Source organism: Phocoena sinus, chromosome 13 (genome assembly GCF_008692025.1).
Source record: "Phocoena sinus isolate mPhoSin1 chromosome 13, mPhoSin1.pri, whole genome shotgun sequence".
Classification (NCBI taxonomy): domain Eukaryota; kingdom Metazoa; phylum Chordata; class Mammalia; order Artiodactyla; family Phocoenidae; genus Phocoena; species Phocoena sinus.
This window is the reverse complement of record NC_045775.1, coordinates 58,399,029-58,413,303: the sequence shown is the minus strand read 5'-3', so window position 1 is coordinate 58,413,303 and position 14,275 is coordinate 58,399,029. Positions and strand designations below refer to the sequence as shown.

Genomic DNA, 14,275 nt, shown 5'->3' with positions numbered 1-14,275 from the left:
CCAATGCTGCAACTAAAACCCAATGCAGCCAAAAAAATAAAGAAAATAAATAAATAAAAAGGAAATAAATTAAAAAAGAAATAAAGATGCTTAAAAAAAGAAGTCCTTACTGTCAAGGAACTTACTCTCTGGAGGGGAAGCCAATCCAGGAAAGAATTAAACACAATCTCATGAGATAAATTCTACTGTGCATGATACAGACAAGTACAAGATGCTATGGAAGGAGAGAGGGGAGGTACTGTTTCCTTTTAGGATTGAGTTTCATGTGCTGGCAAGAATGGTGGCCTGGTAGGCGTTGAGGGAAGCAGAGATAACATCCTGAATTGATTTATGTCAAACTAAGGAGTCTGGATAGAAGGTATAATGGGGTAGCACTGACAGCTTTTCAATTATCTGATTTACACTTTAGAAAGTTAGAAATGAGGAAAAATTTTAGGCATTTATAATGTTAATAACTTCAACAATTTAGAATTATCTAAAAGAAACATTACAATCCTACCTATTAACAAAATGAAAACCTATTATCTATGGAAGTTTAAAAACTAAAAGTTAAAGGCTTGAGATGAGAAACTTGCCTGCAGTTTCTCCTGAATAAGTAACAGAGATTAAGCAGAAAAGGAGTATAACCAAACACTTCAGGTTTACGTACCTATAACAAGATGCTCCATAGGGACATTCGGGCCGGTCATCAGCCTCACCTTGACACGTGATGTGTACACCTCCATAATCACTATCACCAGGGTGACTGAAGTGTTGAAAATGGACAGGATTCTTCCTATGAGAGTGATAAACATACTGTCAGAAAAAAGAATTAATAGGATATAGCAGACTTCTAGATAAACTAGAAAAAAATAATTAATAGGATATAGCAGGAAACCAAACAATACACATGTGATTATTCTAGAACGTGAACCAACATGCTACATGACATTTAGTCAGTGCGGAACTCTCATGGTAGCAAATTAAATTTCTGGTGACATGGGGAAGACCATGAATGTCAACAGACAATCTGAAAACAGTACTTTATATAGGCTATATACAACAGAATATACAGGATAATATAAATAGTATAAGCATACAGAGCTTTTAAAGACTTTTAATAAAGTGAACACATCTACACTCCCTCTGCTAAGATAAAAAACAATATTACCAACATTCTAGAAGCCCTGCATGTCCCCTTCGAATCATTAAACCCATTTTACTACCCAAAGCTAACCACTATCCTGTCATCCGCAACAGTGTTTCCCAAACTTTTCAGTCTCAGGAAAAAAACTATTAAAACTCCAGAGGACTTTTATTTATGTGGGTTATTTAACCTATTAGAAATTAAAAATGAGAAATTTAAAAAATAAGTTTACTTTATAATAGTAATAAACCCTTTACATATTATGATAAATAGCACATCTTAATGTAAATACCTATTTTCCAAACAAATTCGTGGAGACATTGTTTTATACTTTGGAAATTTCTTTAATGTCTGGCTTAAAAGAGGGCATCCGAATTCTCCTCCTATCTGCTTCTGCATTCAATCATTAACACAAATCATGTAGCCTCTGGGAATACTGTACACTTGTGAGTGAGAGAATCAGAGTGAAAAAGGCACACACACACAAAGTATTATTATGAAAATGGTTTTGGCCCAACAGGTTTCCTAAAAGCATCTTGGGGACCAGGACCTGCAAGGGCCTCTGGAACATACTTTCAGAAGCAATGTTACAAACAACATATTAGTTTTTCCTGTATTTGAATTAAAATGGAAATATGTAGTATGTACTTCTTTGAGAATGACTTTTTATGTTTGTATGATTACTCCACATTACTGCATGTAACAGTAGTATACTTTTATTACTGTGTAACATTCCACTGTATGAAAGTGCTATAATTTATTTGTCCATTCTACTATTAATAGACTTTTGGATTCATTCTAGTTATTGGTTTTTATAAATAATACTGCTGTGAACATTCTACTTTTGGCGTACTGTTAGAAGTAATAAACTAATTCAGCAAAGTTGGAGGATACAAAAATCAACACCCAAAAACCAGTTGTGTTCCTATATACTTGCAATGAACAATCCCGAAAGGAAATTAAGAAAACAATTCAATTTAAAAAAACATTTAAAAATAAAATAGTTAGGAAATAAGCTTAAGGAGGTGAAAGACATACACAGGTTTAATTTCTATTAAAGAAGACACAAATACATGGAAAGACATCCCATGTTCATGGAATGGAAGACTTAATATTGTTAAGATGTAAATACTACCCAAGGCAATCTACAGATTTAAAGCAATCCCTATTAAAATCCCAATGACATTTTTTTGCAGAAATAGAAAACTCCATCCTAAAATTCATGTGAAATCTCAAGGAACCTCAAATGGACAAAACAATCCTGAAAAAGTTGAAGGTTTCACACTTCCTGATTTCAAAACTTATTACAAAACTACAGTTATCAAAACAGTGTTGTACTAACATAAAGACAGGCATATAATATAGACACATGGAAGAGAACAGACAGCCCAAAATAAACTCTTGCTTATATGGTCAAATGATTTTTCAACAAAGTTGCCAAGACCATTCCAAAAGGAAAGAATACTCTTTTCAACAAATGGTGCTGGAAAAAGAGGATATTCACTTGCAAAAGAATGAAGTTGGACCCTTCCCTTACACCATAAACAAAATTAACTCAAAATGTATCCAAGACATAAAAGTAAGACCTAAACTATAAAACTTCTAGAAGAAAACAGGGGGAAAGCTTCATGACATTGGATTTGTCAAAGATTTCTTGCCAAATGCAAAGGCAAGAAATGTAAAAGTTGCCTAAGTTCCATGAGACTGCCCCAAACTCTGCCTGTCCTCTTAGCCCTCAGTCTGAAACACTAAAAAATTGGCAAATGTCACAAGAGAAAAAGAAGCCTCAAGGTCCTGACTGCCTCTAATGTTCTCAAGCATGAGTGTTCCGCTTTGCTAGTTGTTTTCAGTGGGAGCTTTGGTCCTCAATAAGACACATCACCTTTACTAGAGATAAAACGCTTATTTTATAGATTATTAACTCATAATTTATATGACCTTATGGAGATAAAATCTACAAGTTTTAATTAAGGTATAAATTTCTTACAAGTTAATAAGAGACATTTCAATTTCTATCCAATTTTTAAAAGCAGTTTACTAATGGAATCATATGCTATTAAACAGAAAAACTATATGGCCCCAAAAGAACAAAATTTTCAAAAAGAATTTTTTGGAAGCAACAGTTTCTATAAAGTTAAATGCTATTTTGTTGTTTTTTTGTTTCACAAAGGATTGAAATAAGATGTGACTGCTTTAGACAGGTTGAATTTGAAGTGCCTGTGATTTAAGTGGTGATTATCTGGACCTAAAATTTAGTACAGAAATCTGTGTTGGAGATACAGACTTGGGAGTTAATACCATAACATCAAGGGAGTGAATAAGACTACCCCTGAGTAATAATTTTCTATTAAGACGGAACATGTAAATAAAGAATTAGAAATCAATGATTAGATAGTAAATATCAGATCTAATATCAAATATTAGAAAGCGTATGAGGAAATGTTGTGTAGAATAGAAGATGAGCAATTTAGGGAAGAATGAACATGTTAAAAAAGGGCTAAGAAAGGAACTGAATGTGTCTTTAAGCAGGACAGGAGACAGGAAAAGGGAACAACACATCCAAAGGACCTAACAACGGCATGACAGCATGGTGCATCCAAAGAATTACTGGGAGTTCAGGGTCTTCTAGACTATGCTAAGAAATCTGGCCTTTAGCCACTGAAGGATTCTGTAAAGGAGAGTAATATTGTCAGATTTTTTTCTCTCTCTTCTTTTTTACCTTTGTTTTTATTTTCTTAGCCAGATCATTCAGGCAACAATGAGGAAGGAATATGAACCTGACGGAAAGTTTGGAGACTTAGGAGATTATTCACTTGTCCCAGAGAGATCACTGCATGAGCTAAAGCAGTAGCATTGAGGCTGCAGAAAAGATACATTTAACTAATTGTTAAGATGCACGTATATAACAAGAACTCAATATAGGTTATTTTCCCCCTTTGTTACAAATATAAACATTTTGTTTTCAAGATTTCAGTGGCAAATATTTCTCAGGTATTAATTATGTGTATCAAAATTAGTGAAGAAGTAAAATAAACTATTCATAAGCTATGACTGGTTAAAACTAACGTGTATCATCATCAAATATGTATGAATTCATTATGATCTTGATAAAAGATTCAATCACATTTAACAAAGACAAGTACCAGCCAAACACCGTTATGGACTGAATTGTGTTCCCTACCCCCAAATTTATATGTTCAAGCCCTAACCCCTAATGTGACTATATTTGGAGACAGAGCCTTTAAAGAGATAATTCAGATTAAATAAGGTCATGAGGGTAGGGCTTTAATCCAAAATGACTGATGTCCTTATAAGATGAGGAAGAGACGCCAAAGATGTGCATGTACAGAGAAAAGGCCATGTGAGGACGCCATGAGAAGGCACTGTCTGCAAGCCAAGGAGAGAGCCTGCAGGAGAAACCCAACCTGCCAACACCTTGATCATAGGCTTTCAGCCTCCAGAACTGTGAGATAATAAATTTCTGCTGTTTAAACCACCCAATCTGTGGCATTTTGTTATAGCAGCTCTAGTGAACTGATACAGATACCAAACAGGATTTTTCAAAAATCCAAAATAATAGAAGGTTTATATACTTCCATTTCACAAGTTTATAAATTATGTTCCATATGCAGGACTAAGGCCATTGCAAATAGACAAAATTGTGAATAAACGCATAAATTATAATGGTTGAAATTGAAAAATATAATTATTCAGGTGTTATAATGGCACTGCATTTTAAAGAGAGATACAATGAATGAGAAATTAACAGAATATGTGATATAAATATGCTATCGAATAGAAGACAAACTGTACTAGAATGTACTGATAAGATACTTGGTTTGATAAGTTGGAATGGCAAAGAAATACTTCTGAAATAGGGCTAGGTAATTATAAGCATGCTAGAATAAACAGAGAGAAACTATAGCCTAAAACTAATTCACAAAGCATGAAATTAGAAAATACGGTACAGTGTTATCAAATGAAGTAAGTATAGGAGTAACCAATCAATCCAGAAAATATATATTTAGTTGTTTTAGAAGGCATCACGGTGACTCAGAAGCACCATTAGAAAAATATAAAGGAAAATGCACAAATATCAGATGCTTAAGCACAACTTAGAATTCTCTTGAGAGTTATACTGTATACAGCAACTATTTATGAAGGCATCTTTCCAACAGCTAAATAAGACATTACATAAGCAGGTATTTTGATCTGAGTGATTCTGTTTTCAAGTCTGGATTCCCCAGTTCAGATCCCTGTATTAATCAGCATATCTACAATGAAACATTTAATCCCCCACAATATTTTAAAAGCCTCTAGCAGGATTTGCTAGAATGCATACTGAGAAAGTGCAAACCAGGAGAAACATGAAAAATCTCCTAACCTTTAGGCCAATGGGTTTTATTAGGCTTTTAACACACTATAGCATGTATCTACATAGCTATTATGCTGTTGAAATAATGGAATTATATGCTAGCTGTAATTTCACTTCATACCTGTAGCAGTTTGCCCCATACATGCAGGATGTCCTCTTGACCTTGTTTTCTTCAGAACCCTGTGGAACTGAATCAGCTGCCTTTGCATGCAAAGTTTCAGGATTGGAGGGATCAGAGCCAGACTCAGGATGAGATCTTTCAGGCTCGTCATGGAAGGACTTGCCTTGGGCACTCAAACAACTCTCAGAACCACTCCTCGCCTTGCTGTCTTTATCTGGTGTTCCCTTAGTGGTGATTTTATGTTCAGGAACCTTACCAAGTTCCTCTACTGGGATTTCATTTCTCTGTGCATTAGTCTTCATGTTATTTACCTCTGTGTTATCTAACGTGATTGCAGAAAATGACTGTGACATTTCCTATAACACAAATCAGAAAGTAAATAATAAAACATGTTTCAAAAGAAATATGTAAATTTAAGCATAAAAGCGTGAAACTACAAGATTCATGCAATATGTATATTTTAAAACTTTAAGATTCACATTTTAAAGTTATTAAAAATACCATTATCTCTGTCTCTAATTTAATAACTTTGAAATGGTCTACCGTTATCAGAAAAGGAACTTATAGCTGTATCAAACCTTTACAATCGTGTCAAACATTCAGTGACAAATAACCAGAAAAATACAAACGAAACATAAGAGAACACAACAGCTGCTTTCGTTTGAATATAATCTTTCCCAAAAAACCTACTAGGCTCTTAAATTTCCTGTTCAAGAATGTGTCACACTTTTATGCCCTGTTCTTATAATTTCTTAGAAGTTACTGTAATACTTTATTTCTACCCTCTAAATATAATCATGATTTTTTTTCCTACAGCTGCATGATGAAATTGCTCCTCCTTCACAGAAAAATTTGCATTAAGTTATGAGCAACTTAGAAAATAAATGATTCCTTTGAAGTGGTAGGAATAACAGTTTCAGTTTAACCAATTAAAGGCATCTTGAATCAAGTAAATATTCTCATTAGCACTACAGAACCTTTTTTAATGTGTACTTACCACCAGTAAGTACAACGAATAAGCCTAGTCTTACCCTATTAAAAATGACCTATTAATTACTTATACTTCCTGTGGAGTGAAAACATTGCTCAGATAAACCCCAGTCCTCCTGGTAAGGATGTGATGACCATGTTCTAGATACACGTGAATGTTCACTCCCATGTATAACTAAGAACTCATGTATGCTGGCTGTCTTCTGGGAAAAGCTGGTTTTAATGTTATGTGATATCCAACAGCTCAAATTTCTTGAGAAGGTATTAGCATGACTTTTTTTTAGACTAATTACTTAGGTGTTTTGATAGTTTTTTCTTTTCTAGCACAGTATGCCAACCTTAAAATGTTATCCAAACTGACTAAAGACCTTGCAAAAAGAACCTAGAACTAATCATGGCTCTCGTATAGTAGGTAATAGATAACCAATCATGTGACTACCTCTTGGAGCTGGCCCTCAGGTAGTGGCATTCATGCCACATCCCGCTAACATATACACTATTTCCTCCGAAGCTGCTCAAGTACACCCCAATCTCATCTCCCTCTGCTATAGGACCAACTAACACATGCCAGGATCTGGACCTGGGGGTGGGTGGGGTAACAGAGCAATTCTGATCCACCTCCCCACTTGGCAGTCCACACACTGGGTCAACTCTCACCAGTTTTCTTTTTTTCTGTTCGGACAGTAATGGGGTAAGTCAGCAAATCCACTGGCTAAGCAGGTCCAATAAAATGTCAGTCTCTTCTTCCTGTTGGCATCTCGAAATGCTACAATAAATTCTCTTAGAGCACATCTCTTCTCTTGATTTTAGAAAGGGAGAAAATAACTTCTTCCCCCAAACACAGCCTTCTCCCAGATCTTAAAACCTCCTTGTCTCTCAGTTCTCTTTATATAAAGCCTGAGGGTGGAACAGTGAATACTTCTCACCCCTTTCAATAAGCCCCACAGGGAAAGTCTAGCTCTCACTGCTGGGGTGCTCCTTTCAAACATGAGATACTTAACAGTACTTCTGTCCTCAGTGTTGGGCCTCAGCAACAGTTTTGTTGACAATAGGGAAAAATATCCCATTCAACGTCCTGTCACATTTAGTATAGGGGAAAAAATACAACACAACTAGGGAAATGGTTAAATAAAGTAGAACACATTCTTACCATGAAACACTGTGCAGAGGTTGAGAAGAATGAGGTAGATCTATATATATATCTAAGGATTTTTTAAATTAAACAATATATATATACTATGATTCCATCTAGCTTGTAAAAAAAAATTCCCTATATATCTATGTGAGTACTTACTTGTGTAAATCCACATGAAAAGATTTAGAAGGATGCAAACCGAAATACCAGTAGGCAATAGGACTGAAGGATGAGGCAAATCAAGATTTCCATTTTACTTCACATGCGTCTGAATAGTCTAATTTTTGACAATAAGCATCTACTATATTACCACTTAAAATATGAAAAGCAAACCAAAGAAATGAAATAAAAGATATAAAGTGTAAAACATCATATTTCAACTCCCTCTACTTCCATGAAATGTAAAGAAGGATTTGTTTTTTTAATATCTTCACAAGGAATATGTTGAACATGTTAATTTATTCCAAAAGAGAAAGGAGTAATAAAGTCACAGATATCAATACTATGGATCAGGGGTTCTCAAATATTTTAAGAGGCATAAAAACTGGAATTCATAATGTTCTTTATGGAACTCCATGAAATATTGATATTCAGTAGGCCCCTGGCCTTTAACATTCGTGGTTTCAATTATTCATAAACGGTCTCAAAAATCTATTACATGCAGTATTTTGTAAGTTTGCTGAGACATAAATTCGTACTGTGCCAATTATAAAACTCATGAGCCAGAGCAAGTCACTGAACTGGCAAATGAGAGAAGAGGAAAGATGGAGGGTGCTCTGTACTTGGAAGAAGTAGGGGAAGGCAGAGCTCCACATTTTATGGCACCCACATGGCTTATGTCCTAGATGAGATGAAATTGTGAAGAATGAAGTGTGGCAGGCTAGAGATTCATGACAGAAGAGGCAGATCTACACTTTGTAAAAATACATGCTAGAGACCTCAGGGATCGGGGAGCATGGAGCTAATGGAAGGTGGCCCTGGTGCTTGAAGGTGGCTAAAATGTACCATATTAAGGTTATTAAAGTAGCCTGTTAACTTGCCCAATAAGCCCTCCCTCGTCCCTCAACCATCTGAAGTTGTTTTTTTTTTTTTGGCCCCGCCATGCAGCCTGTAGGATCTTAGCTCCCCAACCAGGGACTGAACCAGTGCCCATGGCAATGAAAGCACAGACTCTTAACCACTGGACTGCCAGGGAATTCCCCATCTGAAGTTTTAATACACTGCAAGGGACAGGATAAAGAACTTTCCCCGATACAAGTTCAATGAAGTAATTTGTTGTTGTTTCCAAGCTGCCCTAGGAAAGAATGTCTGTGCTGATAAATTGCCTTAAAAGTCCTGCATCAATCCCATTAGCACCCACATGCTAAGGACTAAAAAATCCTAAACTCCAGCCCCAGCCTCACTCTTGAGCTTCAAACTCATATATTCAACCACTAGCTAGACATTCCTTCCTCAATATTCTATGCAACTCAAACTCAAAATGTCAAAATTGAAATCCTCCCTCTGTATTCTGGCCATAGTTTTGGCCAACATAATTTATCTATTCATTCTAGCCAGAACCTTGGAAGTCTATCTTTCATTTCTTCTTTCCTTCACTTTCCCCAGATCTAAGCAACAAGTGCTGCAGTTTGTTTCTTAAATATTTCTCTAAACCAGTGCCTTTGCATCATCCTTAATGTCAGTGCCTTGGGTCAGATTCTCGTCATTTCATGACACTGTCAGTGCCCTTATCCCCCGTTTTTATCTTATTCTCTTCCAATCTCTCCTCTGAAGAGCTGGCTTATGTAGTCCTCCTCAAGGCTCCCATAAAAATCAATGTGCTGTCACTTTATTTTAGGATTTGAATCATGTCCCCCATAAGACTATTTGCTTCTTATCAACTATATCTTATTCATCTTTATTCATTGAATTCCATATTCTAGCATACTGCCTTGCATATAACAGAAAGACTGCTTTAGTGTAATGATTATTAGAATGGTCTTTGAAATAAAAGAATCAGATTTTGAATATCAGCTTTGCTATTTCCTAACCTTTGACCTTGAACAAGTTGATTTAAACTTTCAGACTCCCCTGGTCTGTAAACCAGGGATATTATCAACCAACTTTACAGGATTTTCTAAAAATTAAATGAAATAAGTATATCTTAGTACTGGCTATAGCCGATAAAAAAGGCTCAATAAATGACTGTGGGTGTTTTTTCAGTTGTTGTTGTTAATAGCATTATTAATGCCACCATATTACTACTATTTGCTTAGTGAGCACTTGTTAAATGAATGAATGATTAAATGAATGAAAAGGTGTTTCTGTGGGACTGATCAGAGACATGCTATAAATGGTACAACCTAAATGGCCGATCAGGAGCAAAGGATATAGGATTCTTTGATGCAGTAAACAAACACTAAGAAGCTCTGGGGGATACAGTCTTACTTAAGAGATAGCTACGTAAGTAAGAGTTACACTCTTCACCTCTCCTGTTATTTTGGTCAGCCAAGCCAAGAATCTAGTGTACTCAAGACAAATGAAGATACTCTTAAAATATCACCTCCCTACCAGCTTTCAGGAATAAACAACCTATTTTTGGTAATGTTTCAAAGATTTTATTGAACATCTAGATCTTTTGATATTCCTGATAACTTAAAATGTTTTCTTTCTGAATAACCTTGATTGCAGTCCTTACAGTTGGCAGAAAAGGTCTGACCTTTCTTAAAGGTTCACTTGTGATTATCAAACTTTATGGGTTGGTATAAACATAGGAAAACGTGTATACTACAGATTTTCCTCTGAAAAAAAATTTCTCTTCTTGGAAAAAAAAAGGGTAGTTATATTGATATTGTAAAAAATCAATAAAAAGAAACCTCAATTAAATAGAGTCAGGATACCAGAAGATGGAGCTCTCATGCCCTGTGATGAGAGCAAAGCCCAACAGAAAGAAGACTCCTCTTCTTTCCTGGCAATGATTCAGCCAATAAAAAGCCATGGAATCTTAGTTTACTATAGTCCGCCAACCTCCTTTTCCTCTCTATAAAAGAGTTCTCCTTCCCTTGTAAAGCGAGAACTTGCAGCACATGGCTTGCCATGGTTATAGACCTCGAATTGCTGATCACAAATAAAACCATTTGTTTTAGGTCAACATTTTGGTGGCCTGTATGGGGATCAGAGAAGACCCCCAATAGCTCCAGGGCTGGTGAGCAAACAGGTGCAGTCCCCACAATTGAGTCCACTGTGCTCACTGATTTTTCTCGCAGACCCTGGAGTTCGCAGACTCATGTTTCTCCAGGATCCGAGCTCATATCCTCTTTGCATTTGAAGCTCTCCAGGCTTTATCTGGAATCTATTTTAAGGTTCTGTCTTCCAGGTTAAGGCCTTGTTCTGCATGAGGGTACTCATTTGGCACTTTGGTCCGACTGTGAGATCAGATTGTTTTAACTGAAGCTGGCTGAGAAGCCTCTAGCCTGGCTTCTCCAGGACCAAACTGTTTCCTTAGAACTGTCTGGTATTAGACCTGCGAGCTGTTTGAGTTGCGAGCTGTTTGAATTGAGCTGTTTAAGCTGTTTGAAAATTGTTCTTTTATTATAGAGAAAAACCTCTGAGAACTGGGACCCAGTTATCTAAATATTTTGAGGGCAACCCACCCCCACAACAGGTACTTCAGCTGATTTTGTGTTTAAAAACCACAGTCCTTCCTCACGGGCATTTCCAACTAAATGGACCAACCTGACCAAAGGCAATTTAGAATATCAATGGCCATTATGGGAAACTTTTGAAATCCCCAAATTAATTTTCTTAAAACCAAGCTGGATTACAATAGCTCAAAAACTTCCAGAACTGAATGGAATGACTATTTTGATTTGAAATTTTGAGGCTTCCCAACGTTATCAGAAATCTAAAATTGCCTCTCTGCAAAATAAGATTTTAAGATTAACTGAGGCAAATGATTAAAGAAAAACAAAATAGCTTCTGAAGCTTCAGGCTCGTCTTCCTTAGCTTCTTCATCTCAGGTTCCACCTCAGGTGCCATCTTGTCTTTCTCCCTCAGCTCCTATGGTCAGACTCTGCCTCTGGCACAAACCTCCTCCTTCCTTTTATACTGTCTATACCTCCTCTGTACCCTCAGTGCCCCCATACTAATTTTCTTGCTAAACTTCCCCTTTTGTCTGAAACTCTCCCTACTCCCTCTTCCTTTGAAATTGCCAGAACCTGTTGCTTTAAAATTAAGCCTTCTGAGGAGCCAGAGGCTAAACCCTTAATTTCTTATATTCCCTGGACTAAAGCTGACTGTGAGCAATAGTCAAAGGTTTTCCCAAAGTAACAGAAGATCTTCATAGATTTGCTGAGGAATTTAATACAGTCATTCAAACTTGACAACCTGGTTTCTCTGACTTACATCACCTAGTTCATATATTTGTCAGTGAAGGCCAGGCCCAGCATTGGATAAAAACTACTAATTGGGAAAATCTTGAAAGGTCTCTAGCATTACAAGTGGGAGACCAGCCCAGTAACTTATTATATGATCACACTTAAGCAATCATGAGGCGAATTCATCAGGTAATTCCTACGGCTTTTCCAAAGCCTGTTGATTGGAACAAAATGCAGGCTTGCACACAAAAATCTGATAATCCTGTTTATGACTATTACAATCAACTTCAGATTGTTTTAAAAGAAAATTCTGCTCTTCTTTCAGATGTGGATTCCACCTGGGTAACTGTTAACTCTATGTTTATTACTGGGCTGAACTGGGTCCTTTCCTTTCTAGTAAAAAGGAGCAGGATAGAATGGAAAACAATGTCCACTCCAGATTTAGCTAACCTGGCAAACCAGCTCTCTCCAACTCTAGGTGGGTAACCCTGCCCCCCCCCCAAAAAAAAGACTACTAAAATTCTTAATCTTCAAATCCAGCAACTAAAAGACTCCTAAACAAAAACAAAACCCTCCTAGTTTCTGCTATTATTGTGAAGAGCCAGGACATTGGAAAGAGACTGTTAACAAGTATAAGTACTTCAGGCCTTCAGCCCTCTAACCAGCCTTTCCAACATCTGCCCAATTCTCAATGACAGGACTCTGATAAACTACAGGGGCTCTTCCCAATCCTCCCTCTCAATCGACTTGGAGAAACATTTCTCCAGATTGAGGATGAATCTCTTCTAGTCTTAACTGACCCTGGAGCCATACTCTCAATGCTCAACCCCGCTACTATAAAGCAGTCCCTAAAACAGCTCAAATAGTGGGACTTCTAAACAGCCTCAAGAGTTTCCTCTCCCTGAGCCTATTCCCTTTTGTTTAGACCCTTTGAGAGATGCACACCCTTTTCTCCTTAGTTCCTCTGCCCCTATTCATTTATTAGGCTGAGACTTCTTAAAGAAGTATCATGCTGGAATTTCTTTCTCCCAAAAGGGGGAAATAATTCTAGAATTTGACAATAGTCATCAAAGTAACCAATCAGGTGAATTAAGTGATCCTTTGACATCTTTTATTTGTTTTGCCTCTGATGGCACTAGAGCTAATTCTGGAAACACTGATCATTTGTCCCTAGTGAATCAGCTGCCACCCTCCTTATGGGCAAAAACTCCAACTGATACTGGCAAAATTCACAGCGCACCTCCCATCAAGATTCAAATAGAGCCCTCAAAACCACTTCCAGAATTAATATTCCATAAGAAAAGAAGGACTTAAAGGCATAAAGCCATAAAAGAACATTACAAGGCTCAAGGTCTCATTATCCCTTACACCAGCCTGGTAAGAAAACCTAATGGCTGAGGGTGGAGGTTCATCCAGAATCTCTGAGCAGTAAACAACATTGTTATCCCTTGACACCCCGCTGTTCCTAATCCCCGTACATTACTAAAATCCATTCTTACTGGAAGTAAATTCTTTACTGTTACTGATTTATGTAGTCCATTCTTTAATATTCCAGTTGATGAAGCTGGCCAATACCTTTTTGCTCTCACTTGGGAAGAAAAACAATTCCCCTGGACAGTAATGTCCCAGGGTTTTGCTGAGGGTCCTTCTTATTTCTCACAAATCCCAAAGGCTGATCTGGATTATATAAAGTTCCCTAGAGGTTCTACTATGTGGATGATTTGCTTCTTTGCTCTACTTCTCAATCATCCTCACAGGAAGACAGTATTCACTTGCCAAAGTTTTTAGCCTGAAAGGGACATAAGGTTGTCAAAGAAAATCTGCAGTTTGCCCAAACCTAGGTTCGATATTTAGGGCATCTGATATCAGAACAAAAGCTACATGTAGATCCAGATACACTTCATGATGCCCTAAGTTTTCCCAAACTCCAAACTAACCGCCAACTGCAAAGTTTTCTCAGGATAGTTGGTTACTGCCAAAATTGAATTCCAAATTTCTCTCTTACGGCCAAACCTCTGTATGCCTTATTAAACAATAACAACCATGACTCAAACTTATGGGAAGAACCAAACAATATAGCCTTTAAGGCCTTAAAGTTGAGTCTGATGAACCCGCCTGCCCTTGAGAATCCCAATTATCAAATTCCCTCTTTTCCTTTTTGTATATGAAAAAG

The 14,275-nt window shown here is 36.8% G+C and overlaps 1 protein-coding gene across 3 annotated transcripts in view; it reads right to left on the bottom strand.

The window, feature by feature from the left end:
* Positions 1 to 14,275, bottom strand: part of APLF (aprataxin and PNKP like factor) — an 86,852-nt gene that overhangs the window by 24,019 nt on the left and 48,558 nt on the right. For all 3 annotated transcript variants that reach the window (XM_032653443.1, XM_032653444.1, XM_032653445.1), the window contains exons 7-8: positions 5,623 to 5,978; positions 650 to 775 (exon numbers count right to left, since the gene is read on the bottom strand). In XM_032653443.1, the coding sequence (XP_032509334.1) occupies positions 650 to 775; positions 5,623 to 5,978 (482 nt within the window). The remainder of the gene's footprint in view (positions 1 to 649; positions 776 to 5,622; positions 5,979 to 14,275) is intronic.